The sequence below is a fragment of the Alosa alosa genome, chromosome 12 (assembly GCF_017589495.1).
Source record: "Alosa alosa isolate M-15738 ecotype Scorff River chromosome 12, AALO_Geno_1.1, whole genome shotgun sequence".
In the NCBI taxonomy this organism is placed as follows: Eukaryota; Metazoa; Chordata; class Actinopteri; order Clupeiformes; family Clupeidae; genus Alosa; species Alosa alosa.
Genome location: NC_063200.1, coordinates 34,287,816 through 34,306,199, shown reverse-complemented (window position 1 = coordinate 34,306,199; position 18,384 = coordinate 34,287,816). Strand labels below are relative to the sequence as shown.

At 39.5% G+C, this 18,384-nt stretch overlaps 1 protein-coding gene across 1 annotated transcript in view; it reads right to left on the bottom strand.

Annotated features, from left to right (window-relative positions):
• The window catches only part of dmgdh (dimethylglycine dehydrogenase), a 133,793-nt gene that overhangs the window by 114,051 nt on the left and 1,358 nt on the right, over positions 1-18,384 (bottom strand). Inside the window, exons 2-5 of the mRNA XM_048258942.1 lie at positions 7,890-8,061; positions 5,083-5,181; positions 4,551-4,715; positions 3,751-3,955 (exon numbers count right to left, since the gene is read on the bottom strand). Of these exons, the coding sequence (XP_048114899.1) occupies positions 3,751-3,955; positions 4,551-4,715; positions 5,083-5,181; positions 7,890-8,061 (641 nt within the window). The remainder of the gene's footprint in view (positions 1-3,750; positions 3,956-4,550; positions 4,716-5,082; positions 5,182-7,889; positions 8,062-18,384) is intronic.

Here is an 18,384-nt window from a genome sequence, read left to right as displayed (position 1 = left end):
GCTGAAAGTTTATTTAGAAGACAGTTTATACACACATTACTGGAGTAACTTTTCCGCTCTTTTTCTGGCGACATCATTTTGAATTGAAGACTTGATAAGTCTATCGACGACCACGTGTCTCGTGTTGTTGACGGAAAGAGGACTGTGCGCTTGAGCATTCAAAAGGGGGGGAGGGGGTTATCGCGCATGGGGAAAGAAATTTTCCCTTTTTGAATGCTCACGTGCACAATCAATTAATATTTTAATACAACAAAAAAAAACATGTTTAATGTTGACAAATTAGGCAATAGCAAACTAGAATACAGTAGGCCTACAGTACCTACAACAAAAATGAGCAGGAATAGGAGTAACAGGGGAACTGTCCACCCATCCAAATAGTCATCCACATATTTCACTCCCTAACTCACACTAACCTCACATAGGTAGCCTACCTCACACCTCACTCAATTAAAGTTATAGCATGACTGTTCGGACATAGAATTGCCAGTTAGCAAACTCATTAAATTCAAAACCAGTATTCACTTTTACTTTTCCAAGAGAACTTTTAACAAGAGAACAAAGGATACTTGGTTTGTCTTTGGGCTCGTGATTTTAAAGGCACACTATGCAGATTTTTTAGCTTAATATGCAAGTTTTTTTCACTTAATTTACCTTCATTTAACAGCTTCAGAGTCATTGGAATGGTTATATGACTTTTTTCGGGTTGAATGGTGGCCGTCTTGCTTCCCCCTAGCGCCTGTGAGAGGAAAAACCACCCTTGCAGCTGTCGGTCGGCGGGCCGACGGCCTCAGTGTCAGGAAGTATAATGAGTGTAACAAATTGCTTTACTGCATTCAAATACACATACACGCCAGGCACCGGCTAGAAAAAGGTAGCGATGTAGTTTCTCAGACATTCGTCATGACAAAGCCAGCGAAAAAGAAGCAAAAACCGAGAAAACAGTAAGGAAATTGCCAATACTGCATAGTTTACCTTTAAGTGTTTTAAAAGTTTTTCAATTTGTAAAGTATGATGAATTGATAAGAATGATATTGAAAGCATAATTGATGGCATATTAATATACAGTTGCATAATATGACTATGACTTGTTTAGGACTCGAAAAAAATAAGGACTTGGACTCGATTTGGCTTTAGTGAGACTCAACTTTGACTTAGGCTACTTGAGACATCTCCGTCTTGACTTGGGACTTGACTTGGACTTTAGCATTAAGACTTCAGACTTATTTGTGACTTGCCAAACAGTGACTTTGTCCCACCTCTGCAAATTAGATTTATCTACTAAAACAGAGCTACGGACCAGCGCCCAGCACAACAACAACTAGGCTCAACTAAGGGTATGACACATGCATAGTTTAGGTGAGCTATAATTTAAATGGAATCCCATACATGTGAGGGTATTAGCTGCATAGATTCAACGCAGATACATGAATCTAGCTAGCTGTATGTTTTTCATGCAAGACTGAAATAAGCGTTGCAAGTAGGCTTCATGAAAGTGTAGCGGCAGTTTCTTGAGAGCAGCAGCTAACCCGACAAACATGGGACGTCCCCCGGACTTTAAGCAGACTTTCACAATGTCCCCGATTGATCCCCAACGTTGCGTTTTCTAGCGGACGTCATCGTAACGTTATTGACTTCCAGAGCAAGTTCTCCTTTTGTCCTTGTGTGATGTCCGGTGTCGGACCTTTTGGGGATGTCCCCGTTAAGTCCCTTGGTCTTTTCAAAAACATCCCAAGGACGTCCTTGTGTGGACCTGACAAAAACGTTATACCGGGGACATCAAGGGGACGTTTGTTTGCTAAGTGCACACGAGCCAACAGAGTTGAGAGGGCTCTAGCTGCAGCCTGCTGGACGGGGCGGGGACATCCACATCCATGTGCGACCTCACATGTTAAATGTCATTATGTAGCAACATTGAGTTCAGCTCACAGTTCAGACAGAGAGGGTTAAAGCGGAGTAATCAAGGATCTTTGGTTCAGCTACAGCATTCGGAAAAAGTTCACCACCGGTGGCCACCGATGAAATTAAGTAGGCTAATATGTCTGGCTGTGCATGTAGCCGATAAAGTTTTCAGTTATGAATGAAACTTAATGAAAAGTTGTCAAATGTTAACATATAACGTAGCAGTCAAACTATGCTAGCTCACCTTTAGCAGCTTTAGCAAGTTAGCAGCTGCTTGAGCCTACCAACACTTTATGAAGTTGTGTGTCTATGCACAAAGTAAGTTCACTGCAGATATATGCAGTTAGGCCTACGTTTTGAGTGGAGAACCTAATGAATGCAAACTAGGGATGGATTTGGCAAATTCACATTTAGGCTACCTTTTGCTGTGCTTGCTTTCATGGTGTACAATGCACATCTCTTCAGATAACTGTCATTACGTGCATGTAACATTTCTCCGAATAGGCCTAGTCATGTACTTATTATCTTATTTTCTGTTTTATTTTCAGAACCACACACAAGGCCGAATCGGGGCTGAACCGAGGACTTTTGGAACGGAATAACAGACCACGTAGCATTTGTTACGGGAACTCTACACATTCTCGAGGAGGGGACGTTCGGCGGGGACCTGTAGGGGACGTCGGCCCGATTCCTGATGCCAGTATCAGTATCGGACCATCACTAGTTTACCTCTGAAGAGTCTCAAGCCTTTATATGAACGTTTTCTATTTTTGGAGAAATACAACATTGTGTGTGTCAGGATCCTGCAGGCACTGATTGACTTTGTGCCACCCCGGTGGCCATTTTGTGTGTTGTTCTGTGTTTGTTTGCTTTTGCTGTTCCCCATGTGCTCTGTTTACCTGTCTGTTGTCATGTGACTGTCTCCACCCCTTTTTCCTTATTTGGTCTGCACTTCCTGTCTCGTTAGTTTCCCTCCGTTTCTGCTCGCACCTGTACCCCGTTATTGTCTTGTTGGTCTCGTCCAGTCCTCTTTCTATTAATTAGTCTGTGTATTTCTACCCCTCCGTTCCTCTGTCTGGTGCCATCTCGGGTCATCTCTTTGTTCATCCTGTCTGAGTCCTGTCCATTAGGAAGTTTGTTAGTAAGTTTAAGTAAGCCAGCTACCCTGCAGTTAACTTAACGTTCGTCATTGACCAGCAGATAAACAGCTAGAGCCATACTGCCCTGCACATTATCTAAACTCAAAGCCTTGTTTCTTTTAGTTGTATTTGTTGTCCTTTTTAAATTCTGGAATTTTAATGTTACTTCACCTTCAACTTTATCTCCACTCCAACATTCACTTGCTCTGACTAGAACAGCAACTGTAAACACACAGCTAAACACTCTGCGTGCGGGAACCGGTATAGATGCACTCAAATCAGACAGGAGAACCGTGAGAACATAACACCATTGGGAGGGGACAAGAGGGGGGATAATGTGTGTTTGTTGTGAAGGCGGGGCCACGGATTTGTTGAACACCGTAATCCTGAGGGAGAGCCAGTCTTCAATTTGATAGTGCACGCGAAAATTAACTGTTTTTAACAATACCATCATTGGTATGAATAAATCTATTCATTTATTAATTTATCTGAGGTATGTTCCGGACTGTACCGGCCCACTTTAATCCCTGTATACAAGTGTGATACACCACATAACTGAAACTACTTTAAAGGTTTGTACATATTTGAAAAATAATTGACATTCTAAAGAATGAATTACAATAGGACATTCAACCAAGCCCCTGTGATATATTTGATAGTGATTTAGGAAAAGGTTGCTTTAAATTTCTAAAATATTAGAATATGCACAAACCTGAGGCATTGACAATTCGGTTAGCTCTTATGATTCCATGAGGGGTCTTGACATCCCACTTCCCATTTTCCAAAGGAGTGAGGCCAGTAACAGGGGCTGGGTTGTAGATTTGGGCACCATACATGCGGGCACCAGCAGCAAGGGCCATTGTCAGAGAGTAAGGATCAATGTGTCCATCCCCAGTGGTGTACAGCCCTGCCAATACCTGGGTGATAAATGTATGGGATTCTAGGTATTAACCTACTATATTAAAAACTACATACTGTAAACTACAGTTCAAAAGCCACATAGAAATGTCCTTGTTTTCATCATTAATGTTGTAAATGACTGTTGTAGAAAAAAATGGCTGATCTTTAATGCTAATCTCAGCTGGTATTCTATACACTATAATGGAGTGGAATGGAAGTGACTCCAAACTTTTGACCGGTAGTGTACTACAGCATAGAATCCCTTGTTATACCTTGGGTAGTTTAATGTTCTGTGTAAATATGTTGTACATTGAGTAAACTATTGGCACAATTTGGCAGTCAGCAACTAAAAAATACATTTCTATATTATTTAAAAGGGAGACTATGAGATAACACTTAGACATGTTTTCTCCACAGTTTAACATTTTTGTGTTTATTCCTATGTTTATGTGATAATTTGGGTAATTGTTTGTCTTGGTATGGTAATGTGTGTGGTATACACTATGATTACTCTTAAAATCAGCAAAATTCTTTATCCTATTATCGAGTTCCATCACATTACATATAGGCCTACTTTCATGCATAAAATGAAATATCTGTTCTCTCTCTAACCTTGTCCATATTGAGCAAAGGGAAAAGTTCTTGGATCTTCTCAGGTCCAATGAGGTACTGGGGAGTGGGGTGCCAGTGTGTGCGGGTCATTTGGTATTTTATTTCATCCACCCGCACTGGACTGGAAGCAATCCTGATGCTGCCTGGTTGATGGAACCCCACAGCCTACAGTCCCCAAAAAGACAGGAGACAAAAGCTCAAATTTATTCAAATTTACATTTATATCAGGCACAGATTTTGATTTTCTTTTTTTTTTAAAAGTGATGTGTTAATTTTCTGTCACTCAGATTTAATGAGTTTTTAATGTTGTGGTATGAGATAAATACGGGCACAGTGGTGCAGCAGTAGTGTCACCACCTGACAAATTGTCGCGTCATTCTACTTTACTTTACTTTAGATGAATAAGCAAGTACCATAAACCTGGCAAGGCTGGCAATTAAATAAATATTGAATACAGTTTTTTAAATTACAAACTCTGATTTGAGAGATGGAAAAAATATTTAGAAGTTCAGAGAGCACAGTGCCCACCTACCTGCCCAGTCTCTGCCTCCAGCTTTTCATACAGCTTTATGCTGTCATAGTGAACTTTCTTCAGATTAATGCCTGGGTGATAGTATGTGGTCAGTCCAGCCTGTAGAACAATCATTTTAAGTTTTATAGAATATCTGTTGGTAGATGTTTCATCATAGCATCTCCTATGTAGATGCTTCAAAATGTCATAACAGGTGCCTTAACTACTAGGACAAGATAGGATTAGGGCTGTATTTTGCAACTCGTTTTCCATCCGGCGCAAAGTTAAACTCCTTATTTTGCACGTTTATTTTTTAAACAATACGCCCAGTGGCTTAGCGCATTGTCTAAAAATCGCTATTGTACACCTGGTCAGAAGTCTATGGCAAGTTGTTTATATGTTATTTTAAGAGCGCATTGTCAACAGTCATATTGGCGGGTGCACAAGGCCATCCTTCTATCATCCATGAACGCACACCAGTGCACGTCCATGCAAAACATTACAAATTGCACGATTACAATGGGAAACATAATTAGAATAAAGATATTACGAAATAATGTACATCTCATGATGAGTAGTTATTCACCATCATTTGCAAATTGGTAATGACGGTTAAAAGTGATTAGGGGAGAGGCGAGAGACATGTATGGAGCACAGCTGTCACAAGATATAAGCAACTCCTCTGCAGGATAAATGTTTTTTGATTCAGTCATTTGAGCAATATTAGGGTAAGTGTTGCTTTTTCCAGCCTATGTTTTCGATGGTAACCCATTGTCAGTCAATAGTGAAAGTAACTGCATATAACTGTCTGGTCGTTTCACTTTGCCAATGAGTTCAAATAATAGAGGAGTGCAAATGCGTGAAGGCTATGCATGAATGACTATTCCATACGGTATCGCAAGCAGCCTCCTTCAAATGTGCCGTTGAATGTCAAAATACCGTTGCATTTATTTGACATCACGTGTTGCGCCGTTAAAGGGAATGACAGATGTCATTCTCATTGGTTTAAATGATGTTACGCCCCAAACACACCCATGACTGATTAAAAAAAACTTGAGAACACCTTGTTGCGCCATGCGCTCGACGTTTGATAACGAAAACCCTCCCAATGTGGACTGGACACCCTACTAAATTTGAATAAGCTTTTGTCGAGTGACGATGCGCTCTTGACTGTCATGATAGGGCCCTTAGTCTTTATTATTTCCCTTATGAGAAATATGTCTTGGGCATTAAAGAGAGAATAGTATCACAACAGCTAAAATCTCTTCCATGTTCTTTTGTCATAAGCTCAAATCTCAATTCTTGGATCTTTGCTTCACTTCACTGCTCTAAAAATGTACACATTTCTTGTCATACTCAAATAATTAAATCATTCAAATATTTCTACAATCAAATTTTAAGCCATTGCCCATTATGACTCTGGACCCAATTTTCGCGACCCAAAACCCAGCACAAAGCACGTTATCCCGATGCAAAGCTTTTTCCTATATTACACTTCACTTTCATTAAACAATGTGCCCAGGGGTGTGGCAATTAATGACATAAGGTGCGGTCTGGCGCACGATCTGCAAATCGCTATCTTACACCATTTAAAAAGCATTATGCCACTGACCAATTGGATTAGTGGAACCTGTTTCATACGGTCTCACGTGCAAGCAGATTCCTTCAAATGCGCCGCTGACTATCACAATACCGATGCACTGTTTGAAGTTGCGCTGCTTGCATACGTCATTCTCATTGGTTTTAAGGCTGTTACGCCCAAAACACACCCATGACTGATTAAGAACCATAAGAGCCGCCTTTTTGCGCCAGGCGTCTGACGTTTGATAACAAAACCACCCCGAATATGGACTGGTCAAACCCTAAATGTTTTTACACTATACACTAGTGATCATGCATTTTAGATCGCTGAAATAGGGCCTTCTATGGCCAATATCTTGTCCAATCCAATATGGCAGAATCATGGCTGGACTCCACCTGCCTGTAGCTCTCAGTTCACCAATCAGCGACCAGTGGAGATGACATTGTCGTTTTGTCCTTTACTATCTCTACCCTGAAAGGACTTTTCCCAAGCCACCTGTTGCTTTAGTGCTAGCCCAGGATCTGGGCTCTGTAAAGCACATTGAGACTAATTCAATAGTTTTTGGCACAATATATTTGAAACTGAATTGAATAAAACACCACAATATGTTTTGTGAAGGTCCAACCTTGTATTCTTAGCTTACTATGTATGTATGTATTCTTATTACGCAATGACAAGAACCACTCAGAGTGAGGAATTGAAAAAGGGATATGGCAGTAGGCACTCAGATTGTGAACATCTGTTTGACATGCAACTAGTGATGGGCAAATGAAGCTTTGGTGAACCACTGAACCACAGCAGTGTGAACCTAGCGACACTAGCTGAAAAGCAAAAAGATGGACACCACACATACATTTTTCAACATAAAAGTCCTTAGCAAACCAATATTTTTGGTTACATATACTGGTTTGGGTAAGGACTTTTATGTTGAAAAAATCTACATGTGGCTGACATATTGGATTTTTTCATTAGTGTTGCTAGCTTCACACTGCTGTGGTTTAGTGGTTCACCAAAGCTTCATTTGCCCATCACTACATGCAACCCCCACTTCTAGGTCATGATCATTTTAGGAATTCATTAACAAAAAGAGTGACAACATGAATATTAATGCTAAACACAGCCCTATACGGTTATTTGCCTTTTTTCTTCATTTGTATCATTATTGTGCACTGCAATGGGTAAACAAAAGGTGCTAAGCTTGGTTTGATTTAAATTTGTCGATGTTTGGACACCCATTATGACCTACAGCATGCCAGGTTGACCCAGCGGTTAGCTCCGTCTTCTCCAGAAGCACCACGTCTTTCTGACCCGCTTTGGCCAAGTGATAAGCCAGGCTAACCCCCACACAACCTCCTCCTATGACGACTGTGTCAGCAGTCTCCTTCAACCTTTTTCGCAAAACATTGGCATCTTTGTTCCTGCAAATAAGGTTAGGAGAAAGAACAAAATCCTTATTGCAGTGTGTTATCATGATAGAGAGATCTTTCTACAGAATCTTCATCTTTGAAAAGTTGAAATAACAAAAAATAACTAGAAAATGTAATTCCGAGGAATTACCAGTGCATGAAAATGCAAATCATAGTTGATGACAACAGACAGTCGGAATGGCTGAACAGTAGTTGGATAGTTTAAATAGTTAAATTATTTAATAATGAATTATTGTAGAGAGGACTTTTATTTTAAAACAGTTGTGGGCAGAGGAAACAGTTGATCAGGATCTGTAGTCTTAAGAAAGCCAGATTGTATGCTTAAATCCTGAGACAGAGTAGATAGTTTAAAAGTTGAATGTAGATAGTGTAATGTATGTTGATAGACAGAAAGTTTAATGGATGTTGATAGGCAGATTGTTTAATGGATGTTGATAGATAGTTTAGACAGTTGGATGGAATGTGCCTTAATGGGGAGACACAGAGAGAGTTGGCCTAGTTGAGCAGAAAGCAGTTAATACAGGTGCAGTCAGTTTAATTGGCTCTTTGAGGGCGCCTAGTTGAGCAGCTGGCAATTGATACAGGTGCAAATCAGTTTAATTAGCCCATTGTGATGTCATAGTGCCAATGCAAAGTCTATGGGGAATAATAAGCTTGATTTATGTTATTATCTCAAAAAGTTTACAAAAACGAAAAATACATTCGGTTGAAGCTGAATTTGACGCAGAAATTTAGTGGGAAGAATAATAAGAAGAAGACTTCGGATAACAGAACAGTGCATTGTCATGCACTGTAATAAGAAGCCTAGTGATAACAGTACAGAACGCCGGCAGGACAACAGGGCGAACCAGACACTGACGCACCAGCGGTGAAGGGACTTATTCTCCCGATAATGACCAGCGTTCCATACATTATCCCACTTATTATATGGCTACTTGCCAAAACGAAAAAAAGATTTGTTGATTATGACTGGGATGTGTTGGAAGAGGTAAAAAAAAATGAGTTTTTTTTTATTTTTATTTGGGTTATCAAGATGACACGTCCAGTCAAAGACATTGGAAGAGTTGATCACCTGTTAAGGTCTGTCTTGCATTTTCAACCAATGGTCGCACATTTTTTGCATACATTTCACTAAGAGACCTTGTCATAAAAAGTGCACAAATCCTTCTGTGACCACCTTAAACGGGAACAAAGATGTAGTAAGCTCCCTCGCAAAGACATTAATGGGGAATTCTTTCACACAAACATACGGGTATTTGTGGGCGTTTAAGGGCGTTTTTTAGAGGTAACCAGGTACGCCATGCTTTTGGAGGTGCAAACAAACGCTGCATTGCCATTGAGATCACATAGTAAGGAGCTGGCTCAAGGGTTATAAAAGTTTTTTCTTTTTTCTTTTTTAGTTGTAAAATGAAGGCACAGTTTTTATAGCCAAACATTTGTGTTCACTTCTGGCTCCTTGGCTATCAATTTGGTAATGATAATGAGCTATTTGACGTCTTTAGAACACTAAACATATCAGAGGTATAAAATGTTGAGATACTCCAGTTTAGATTTTTCTAGTCAAACACAGCAGCCAAATATAACATAAAAATACATTTTTATAGACTTTATAGATTTTATAGAGTTATATCTGATTGTTTTCAAGGAGCTGTAGCCTATTGTTGAGGTAAGACAATACCGAAATAAAATAAAACTGTGCTTAAGACAATCTTGGCCTTTTCTCATATAGCCTACAAGAATAAAATAGGCCTATGAACTGGGCCTATTTTGTCCCAAGTCTGAGTGAATATGAACAAAATAATAATTTGTGCATCGTTTTAGCAGCAAGGGCCAAATTATTCTTTAACATTAAGGAAATCCCTTCATCAAACGTAAGGCTACTCTACAGACTATCGTTGCCGTTAGAAAATGCTATAGTAAGTGTTTCATTTCGTGCTGGATTTTGAAAAACAAAAGAGTAAAAATTGTCAAACAAACGACCGAGTGCGAGTTGTCACGTGCTTAAGTTGCAGTAGATGTATGGGTAATGAAGTCCTTTGACAACTTTAGGCAATGAATGTAGCCCAAAACGAACTGCATTACCCACAAATCTGTGCCACGTGTAGTTTCAAAACAGGAAGTGGGATGAACGCGCTGCTTGCAACGTAAATGAGTCTGAGCGAGCAGAAAATCCACTGTAATTGCACAACTGCCTGCCGAACACAACGGTGCAGTTGCAGGGCATATGGACTACCATGCATGCCTGCTTGTGGACCATGTCAAGTTGGGAATTGTGAGAATCACTATAATCAACCTCTATGGGAGGAAGAGTGTGTCAACTAATGGTAAATCTAGTGAAGGTCACAGTGCAAAAAAAGTATAAAAGAAACCAGAATGTATAATGAATGTATGTACAGATATGTATAAATAAGAAAAGTATTTAAAAAATATAAAAAAACAAAAAGCAAAAAATGCATTATAAAAATATATATTATTATATATAAAAATTAGCCTGGGTTTTCCCATGCTGCCTTGCGCGCAATTTTATTCGTGCTGCTCGGCAGCCTGGATTCCATGGACCCGATTTTCACCTCAACGAAGGAACCAATCGCAGAACGGAAGGGGGCCCAATAAACGGTTCTAGACATTCGTATACCACATCTCAAATACGAGAAAATGAATGTGTAGTTCCCAGACCCCATCCCCAGATGAGGTCTGGCGTTAGCCAGGCAATATATAAATATTATAGAAAAAAATATATAATATTATACAACCCCAAAACAAAAAAAGTTGGGATGTTGTGTAAACAAGTCTTGTAAACCCATATTTAGCAGCAAAAAGGACATAGACAACATATCAAATGTTGAAAATGAAAATTTGGACTATTTCATGGAAAGTATATGTTAATTTTGAATTTGATGCCAGCAACATGTTCCAACAAATGTTGGGACGGGAGCACGTTTACCACTGTGCTGCTTCACCTCTTCATTTAACACAATTCTGTAGATGTTTAGGAACTGAGGAGACCATTTGCTACAGTTTTGAGAATGAAATGTTGTCCCATTACGCCCCAATATAGGATTTAAGTTGCTCAACAGTATGGGGTATTCTTAGTCATGCTTTTCATTCTATTATGCTCCTAATTTGACAAATCTGGACTGCAGACATGCCATCTTAGCACCTGGACTCTTCCTCTATGTCGTCCCTGGAAAAGACATTGCCTGGATGGCAGTATATGTTGCTCAAAACCTGTATACATCACTCAGAATTGATTGTGCTTTGCCAAATGTGCAAGATGCCCATGCTGTTGGCACTAATGCTCCTCCACACCGTCATAGATGTTTGGTTTCGAACTGAGCACTAAAACAAGTTGGATAGGTTGGATACGTGGATAGGCCCTACTCTTTAGCCCAGATGAGTCCATGATTTCCAAAACAAATGGCAAACTTTGATTGGTCTAACCACAGGACCTTTTTCCATGTTATTTCAGTCCATTTTAAACAAGCTCAGGCCCAGATAAGAGGGTGGTATTTTCTGTATCATGTCTCAATACAATTTTAGCTGTTACAATTCTGGCTGTAGTTTTTGAATTGAGTATCAAACTGGGCACATAGACAATGGTTATCAGAAGTTGTCCTGAGCCCATACAATGACAGGTCTGGAAACAGGTCTGGTGTTGATGCAGTACCATCTGAGGTCCAAAAGACCACGGCCATCCAACTTCTTTTTCAGCTATTTCCCTTTTTTGCAAAGATTTCTCTGGATTTTCTGAATGTTTTAATAATATTATGTCCTGTAGATGATGAACTCCCTAAATACGTCACAATTTCATGTTAAGAAGCATTAAAATGACATTGTTTCATCGTTTGTGCACACAGGTTTACACAGAGTGATGAATACCCCTACATCTTTACTTGTAAGAGACCCTGCCTCTCTGGGATGCTCTTTTTCATACCCAATCGTGTTGCCAGTTACCCTAATTAGTTGTGAAAGATTCTTCCTTTTGTTTTCTTTATCATTACACAACTTTTCCAGCATTTTGTTACCCCCCTCCCAACTTTTTTTGAAACATGTTGCTGCTATCATATTGAAAATTAACATTTATTTTCCATGAAATAGTCAAATTTCTCATTTTCAACATTTGATATATTGTCCATGTACAACTAAATATGAGTTTAAGAGATTTGCAGATTATTACATTCTGTTTTTATTCACATTTTACACAACATCCCAACTTTTTCTGTTTTGGGGTTGTATAAAAATAAAACAAAAGGGGTTAGTGGTACTGAGCCTTTACATGGCCGCCCTGTTTTGACTAATTTTACAGTACCACACAGTTCTAATGAATTTATTCTTTATTGGAATTAAAAGAATGGTTATGAACCACAGAAACCACCAACACTAAGCAAAACGATATGAGAAAGGAAAAATACTTAAGGGAAATTGTACTTTTTCACATGAATATGCTTGTAACCAATTGCTTTAATATATAATTGTACTTGTAATCACTTATCTATCATGCAAATATACTAATTAGAATATTACATGGCCAAAACCTATGTCAGACACCAGTATTCCTGGTCTAGGAGGAATACGAAGAAGTATTGGTCATTTTAAGGACCAATACATCATTTTGAAAATGGGGCCTTTCTTGAAGTCAAACTTTGGTAAACTTTTAGTATGTTTTTAAGTACATGTAATACCACTGTAAACCACCTGAGAAACCTTTTGTTAGAATTGTTTTGGGATTAGGGTTAGCCATATTTACAGCTGACTATTAAGCAATAAGCCCCGAGAGGCCGTAGGTTAGCTTACACTGATTTTAGAACAGCTATGGGGCGTTGTTGTGCCCCGTTCTATTTGTCTGTTCAAGTCATTTTCCAAGCTGTTTTCACCAGTTCAAAGTTCAAACTTGCAAAGGAAACGCCCAGGGAACGCCCACTGAAGTTCTACCACGACTCACACACTCGGTCGAACCCAGAGTACTACGAGTTTGAATATCCAAGATGACTGCGCCCAACAGTAAATGCAAGCCTTATATGCTCTGTTTATTAGCAGTTCTGTTGGATTTGTGTTACATTAAATCAGTCGTGGAAACAACAGTGTCCAACCTCTACCTGTCGCTAGATGCCATGACGTTTGTTTGGGTAAAACACTGTGTAATGCAGTGGTTCTCAAACTTTCTGTCATTTTGGAAAATGGAAATGTTAAAATATTTTTTTCCCCACCATTTTGGTTCCACATTACATTTCCCATCTCAGTCCACTGCATCAGATGTTATTTTAAATATAACCGCAAGCGGTGATTAACGGGGTCCGAGCAAAACGAACATGAGGTAGCATAGCTTTTTAGTTTACAAATGCTTTGATTGTTTGGGCCTAATTGTTCAAAAGAAACGTGATCGGATCTCGGTTATCGGATTTCAGCTACCGGATTTCGGCTATCGGATTGGATCAAATCTTGAAAATGGGTTGTTCAAAGGGAAATTAGATCACATAATCTATTCTTGGTTTTGATCTGGATAAAACCTTCACTTTGTGTTGTTCAAAACTTTTGATTTGGATTGGAATAAATTTGATCCATAAAATTAGGATTACCCTGTGCTGTAACGTTATAGTGTGCTAACCTCCACAACCCAATAGTATTCCAACAGTACCCTATTCTAGTGTGCTAACCTCCACAACAACAGTATTCTAACAGTAGTATTCTAGTGCGCTAATCTCCACAACCCAATAGTATTCTAACAATACTCTATTCTACAGGACTATGCATTTGTCATGGATAAGATGAAGGGTCTGATAATGGAAGGCAGTGTTTCCCACAGAATGGAATTGTATTTGTGGTGGTAGGTGAAGGGGGGTGGGGGTGGGTTCTGTGTTGGAGTCAATAAGATGAACAGCCTATAATTATGCAGTTATAGTTGCCTTGCACGACAAGTCCTGACAAGTAGCTGTAACGTTATAGTGTGCTAACCTCCACAACCCAACAGTATTCTAACAGTATTCTATTCTAGTATGCTAACCTCCACAACCCAACTGAAGGAACTGTAGGGGGCGATGTGGGTCGAGGTAGAGTGAGTGTGTGGCGAGCAGGCAGAGCCTCGGTCAGAAGGCTCAATGGTATGGAGTGATGACAAGGAGATGGCAGGTTTCGGTGCAACACAAGTGAACTTTATTTGAGTTTCAATTAATCTGTTTTGTTCTTTACTTGTATGTGTGTTGCATCAAAGAGGAAACAAACAGAAAATGGAGTAATCAGTGAAGTAGGGTAAATCAGTACAGATCCCAACTCACAAACAAACCAATTGACATTTGAACAATAAACTGAAATCATATGGCTATATAAGGTACAACCAAACAATACTTGACATCCCAAGTCAACCAACATCACCTAATCATCTCTCACATGGGAGCCGACTAAATATGTATAAGAAATGACAAATATTATAAGAATAACAAATAATTATAGGCTACAGCTGTGTCGGAGTCAATAAGATAAACAGCCTATAATTATACAGTTATACTTGCCTTGCATTACAAGTCCATATTGACAAGTAGCTGTAATGTTATAGTATGCTAACCTCCACAACCGTACAGCATTCTGTTGTAGTATGCTAACATCCACAACCCAACAGTATTCTAACACTATTGCTTCAAGTGGGATTTGAACTCTCAACCTAAGGATCACCAGTACAAGGCATTATCCCACTGAGCCACTGTCAATCCTACATGTTGGCCAGTCACATTCACATGGTGAAAATGTGTTTTGGTAAACACACAACAAGAAAAACTCCAAGCATGGAGGGGCAATTAGACATTTGTAGAGATGAACACTAATAAATGAAATATAAATATGATAGACTTAATGATGAAGGAAAAATAGTAAACAAAGAAGTTCCCCGGAATGTCAGAGTGTCTCGGCATTCTGATTCTTGGCAACTGATGAGTGTGAATGTTGATTGGCTGATGTCATTCAGGTGCTGTTCAATGGTGTGAATCTTAAATGACCAATAGCATGTGCAGCTTGATCCTAAAGTTCTAACGGGGATTTGAACACTCAACCAAAGAAACACCAGTACAAGGCATTATCCCACTGGGCCACTAACAATCATACACATTGGGCAGTCACATTCACATGGTGAAAATGTGTGTTGGTAAACACACAAGAAAAACTCCAAGCATACATTTGACAATAAAATGAAGGGCTTTCCTGAAAGAGTACACCTGAAATCTTTTTTAAATTCTGGGGCAATTAGACATTTGCAGTGGTGGAGGAAGTACTGAAACTCAGTACTTAAGTAAAAGTACAAATACACAGAGAAATATTTACTTTAGTAAAAGTAAAAGTACCACAATGACAACCCTACTTAAGTAAAAGTAAAAAGTACCTGCTTTTAAATGTACTTTAAGTATTAAAAGTAAAAGTATTTGCATAATGATTTATTCTCTTAATATATATATTCTAAAAGGAAAAATCAGTATGGGCTGTGGCATTTTAATTAGTTAGCTAGTTTTAGGTTATACTCGACTAGATAGTTTTAAGTTAATGCAATTGTGCTTACCATCTGTGGCCCAGTTTACATTCTGACCTACAATTCTAGAGACTGTAATTCTGGTTATCTACTAGGGTGATCTGCTGAGTAATATCATTCAGCAAAACACGAGAGCCTGAAGTTTAACGTGGTAGACAAGGGAAACGTCGGGTGGATCGTAATGCCAATTATGCTGATTAAACAGAAAAGTTGCTGAGAAAGGTGTCTTTATGATTAAGTTCAGTTTCACTTGTGCAGACGCATAGACATTGAATGAGCGCTCACGTTACTACCCCCAATTGTAGGCTATGCATCTTTATTTAATCACACACAATTAAGGAATATTTCCTAATCTGGAAAATGTTACGCTTTTTTCCGCCACCGGTTCATTAATAGTCTACCATTCATTTGTGCCGCAAATTATCAGACGTGTGACAGAAGCATGGGCATAGCCTGTAACTTCGCTGATCCGCGGATAGCAATCTCATTGGAGAGGAGGCCCTAACGCTGCAGATAACAGACAGAGAAAGGCACAGAACACAGTTGCATGTACAGTGTAGCCATGGGTCTGGTGAATATAGCCTGGATTATAGCATGGATTCTAAACTCTGTGGTGGATAGGATCTACAATTAGGTGTTAACAATACTACTACGCTAGGTCGAAGTACTCCCAAGTGCTATTGCGCCACACATTGTAGTTCTCCTGTTTATTCGCTTGGAAAATCGCCACGTTTCATGTTGCGTGGCCGTAGACATTTCTATCAACTACTCGTGCAACTGTATTTAAGTCGGGAAAACGTGGATGTTTTTGATTACTTCTACGGTTAGTTACGGCAAAGCCCGCTAGCATAGCAACATGCTAGCACAGTCCAGCCGCGCACCAGAGCGTTTGAGTGCACGTACCGACACGGGAGAGGTATGACTCAACTCGTGAAAGTTAAGGTAAGAACATATATTACTACTGACATTGGGTGGCGTGTTCCTTTAAGAACGAGTAATTAGGCTTTAGTCATGGTTTTAGGCTAGTGGAAAATAGGCATAATGCATATGATGTGGATGCAATTTATTATGTTTTCTTTGTAATTAGTTTAAATAAATGTTAAAAAACAAACAAGTGGAAGAACACAATATTAGTAGTTCATTATTTTGGGGTGCTATTACGTTAGAATTACAGCCCAAAGTTGGAGACCAAGTAGAAATATGCTGCAATTTAAAAACTGGATTACTCGGGAATGGTTTATTGTACAAATTAATGCTTTATAGCTATATTCGGCAAGGTCTGTCGTTTATTTTGATATATGGTTTGCCATGCATTGAAAGAGGAGCTCCTGAGATATTCCACCGAGAGTATAGGTGTGGAGATGGAATGTAAATTGCATTTCAGTAAATTCATATTGATTTCCTTGCAAACTGTTTATCACAGCAAATAGTATCTAATACCATCGCCCATGCTCTGTCATAGCCTGGGTGTTCCCATGCTGCCTTGCGCGCGATTTGATTCACGCTGCTAAGGCAGCCTGGAGACCATGGAGCAAATTTTCGCCTGAGATAGGGAACCAATCACAGAACAGGTGGGAAAGCAAGACGATGATGAGCTATGCACAGACGCATTTGATAGACATCCGTGGCACCCAATAAACGGATCTGGGCATTTTTTTCAAATACGAGAAAATGAACGTTTGGTTCCCAGACCACGTCTCATTGAGAAGTGGTGGCGCTAGCCAGGCTAGCTCTGTCAGGTAATATGCATGTGATATCAGTGTGATTAGAACTTCGTGAGCAATCCAACACAGAAGAATGGATGTGCATTTTGCATTTATCGCCCGTCGCAGATAATGTGCAGAATGTAAATATGATTACATTTCATGTAAATTCAAGTTGATTTTCTCGCTCTGTCAGGTGACATGTGAGCAATCCAACAGAGAAGTGCATTATGTAAATGTAAATGTAAATCAGGTTTCTCGGCCAAGTATACTGGCGTATACAAGGAATTTGGTCTCTGCATTTATCCCATCCGTGAATTGGTGAACACACAGAGCACACAGTGAACACACAGTGAGGTGAAGCACACACTAACCCAGAGCAGTCTTGGTGCAGCGGCGCTCGGGGAGCAGTGACAGGTTAGGTGCCTTGCTCAAGGGCACTTCAGCCATTCCTACTGGGCGGGGATCGAACCGGCAACCCTTCGGTTACAAGCCCAAAGCTCTAACCACTAGGCCACAGCATGCCCACCCACCCCCTCCAGACACGCCCCAGAGCTGCCCCAGACCTACTTGATATCAAGTTATGGTAGCACAGTAGCCTATTAAAGAACAAAATGTGGTTGAGGTGTCTGTGCTGGATTTGGAAGCATTGGAACTATTTTACTGCTGAACGTTGGGAAATCCTATTCAAGTCAATGGAGCGTTCCACTAGCATTGTGAAGAGCTGTATAATAATTTGCCTTACTTCAGTATACCTACTTAGGTGCTTCACATTGATCTTACATGATTCTGTTAGATAAATTCATTGCTGTGGCAAAATATGTCAGTTCAATATTGTGTTTGAAAGAAAAACATGAGTTTATTAAATTCCATGTTTTGTGGTTTAGTATGTGACAAACTCTATTTTCCTTTTCCCCCCATAGCCTACCATAGGCTATTAAATTACAAAACTGGATTACTCAATTGGAATGACTATAAGGTTGTTTTGTTCAAAACTATACTGTGGCCTATTATTTAGCCTACTTTTAACTTAATTGATCAATTGGACAGCCCTGACTTTTCCTTTTTTACAGTGATAGCGATGGGCATAGCATTTTGCCT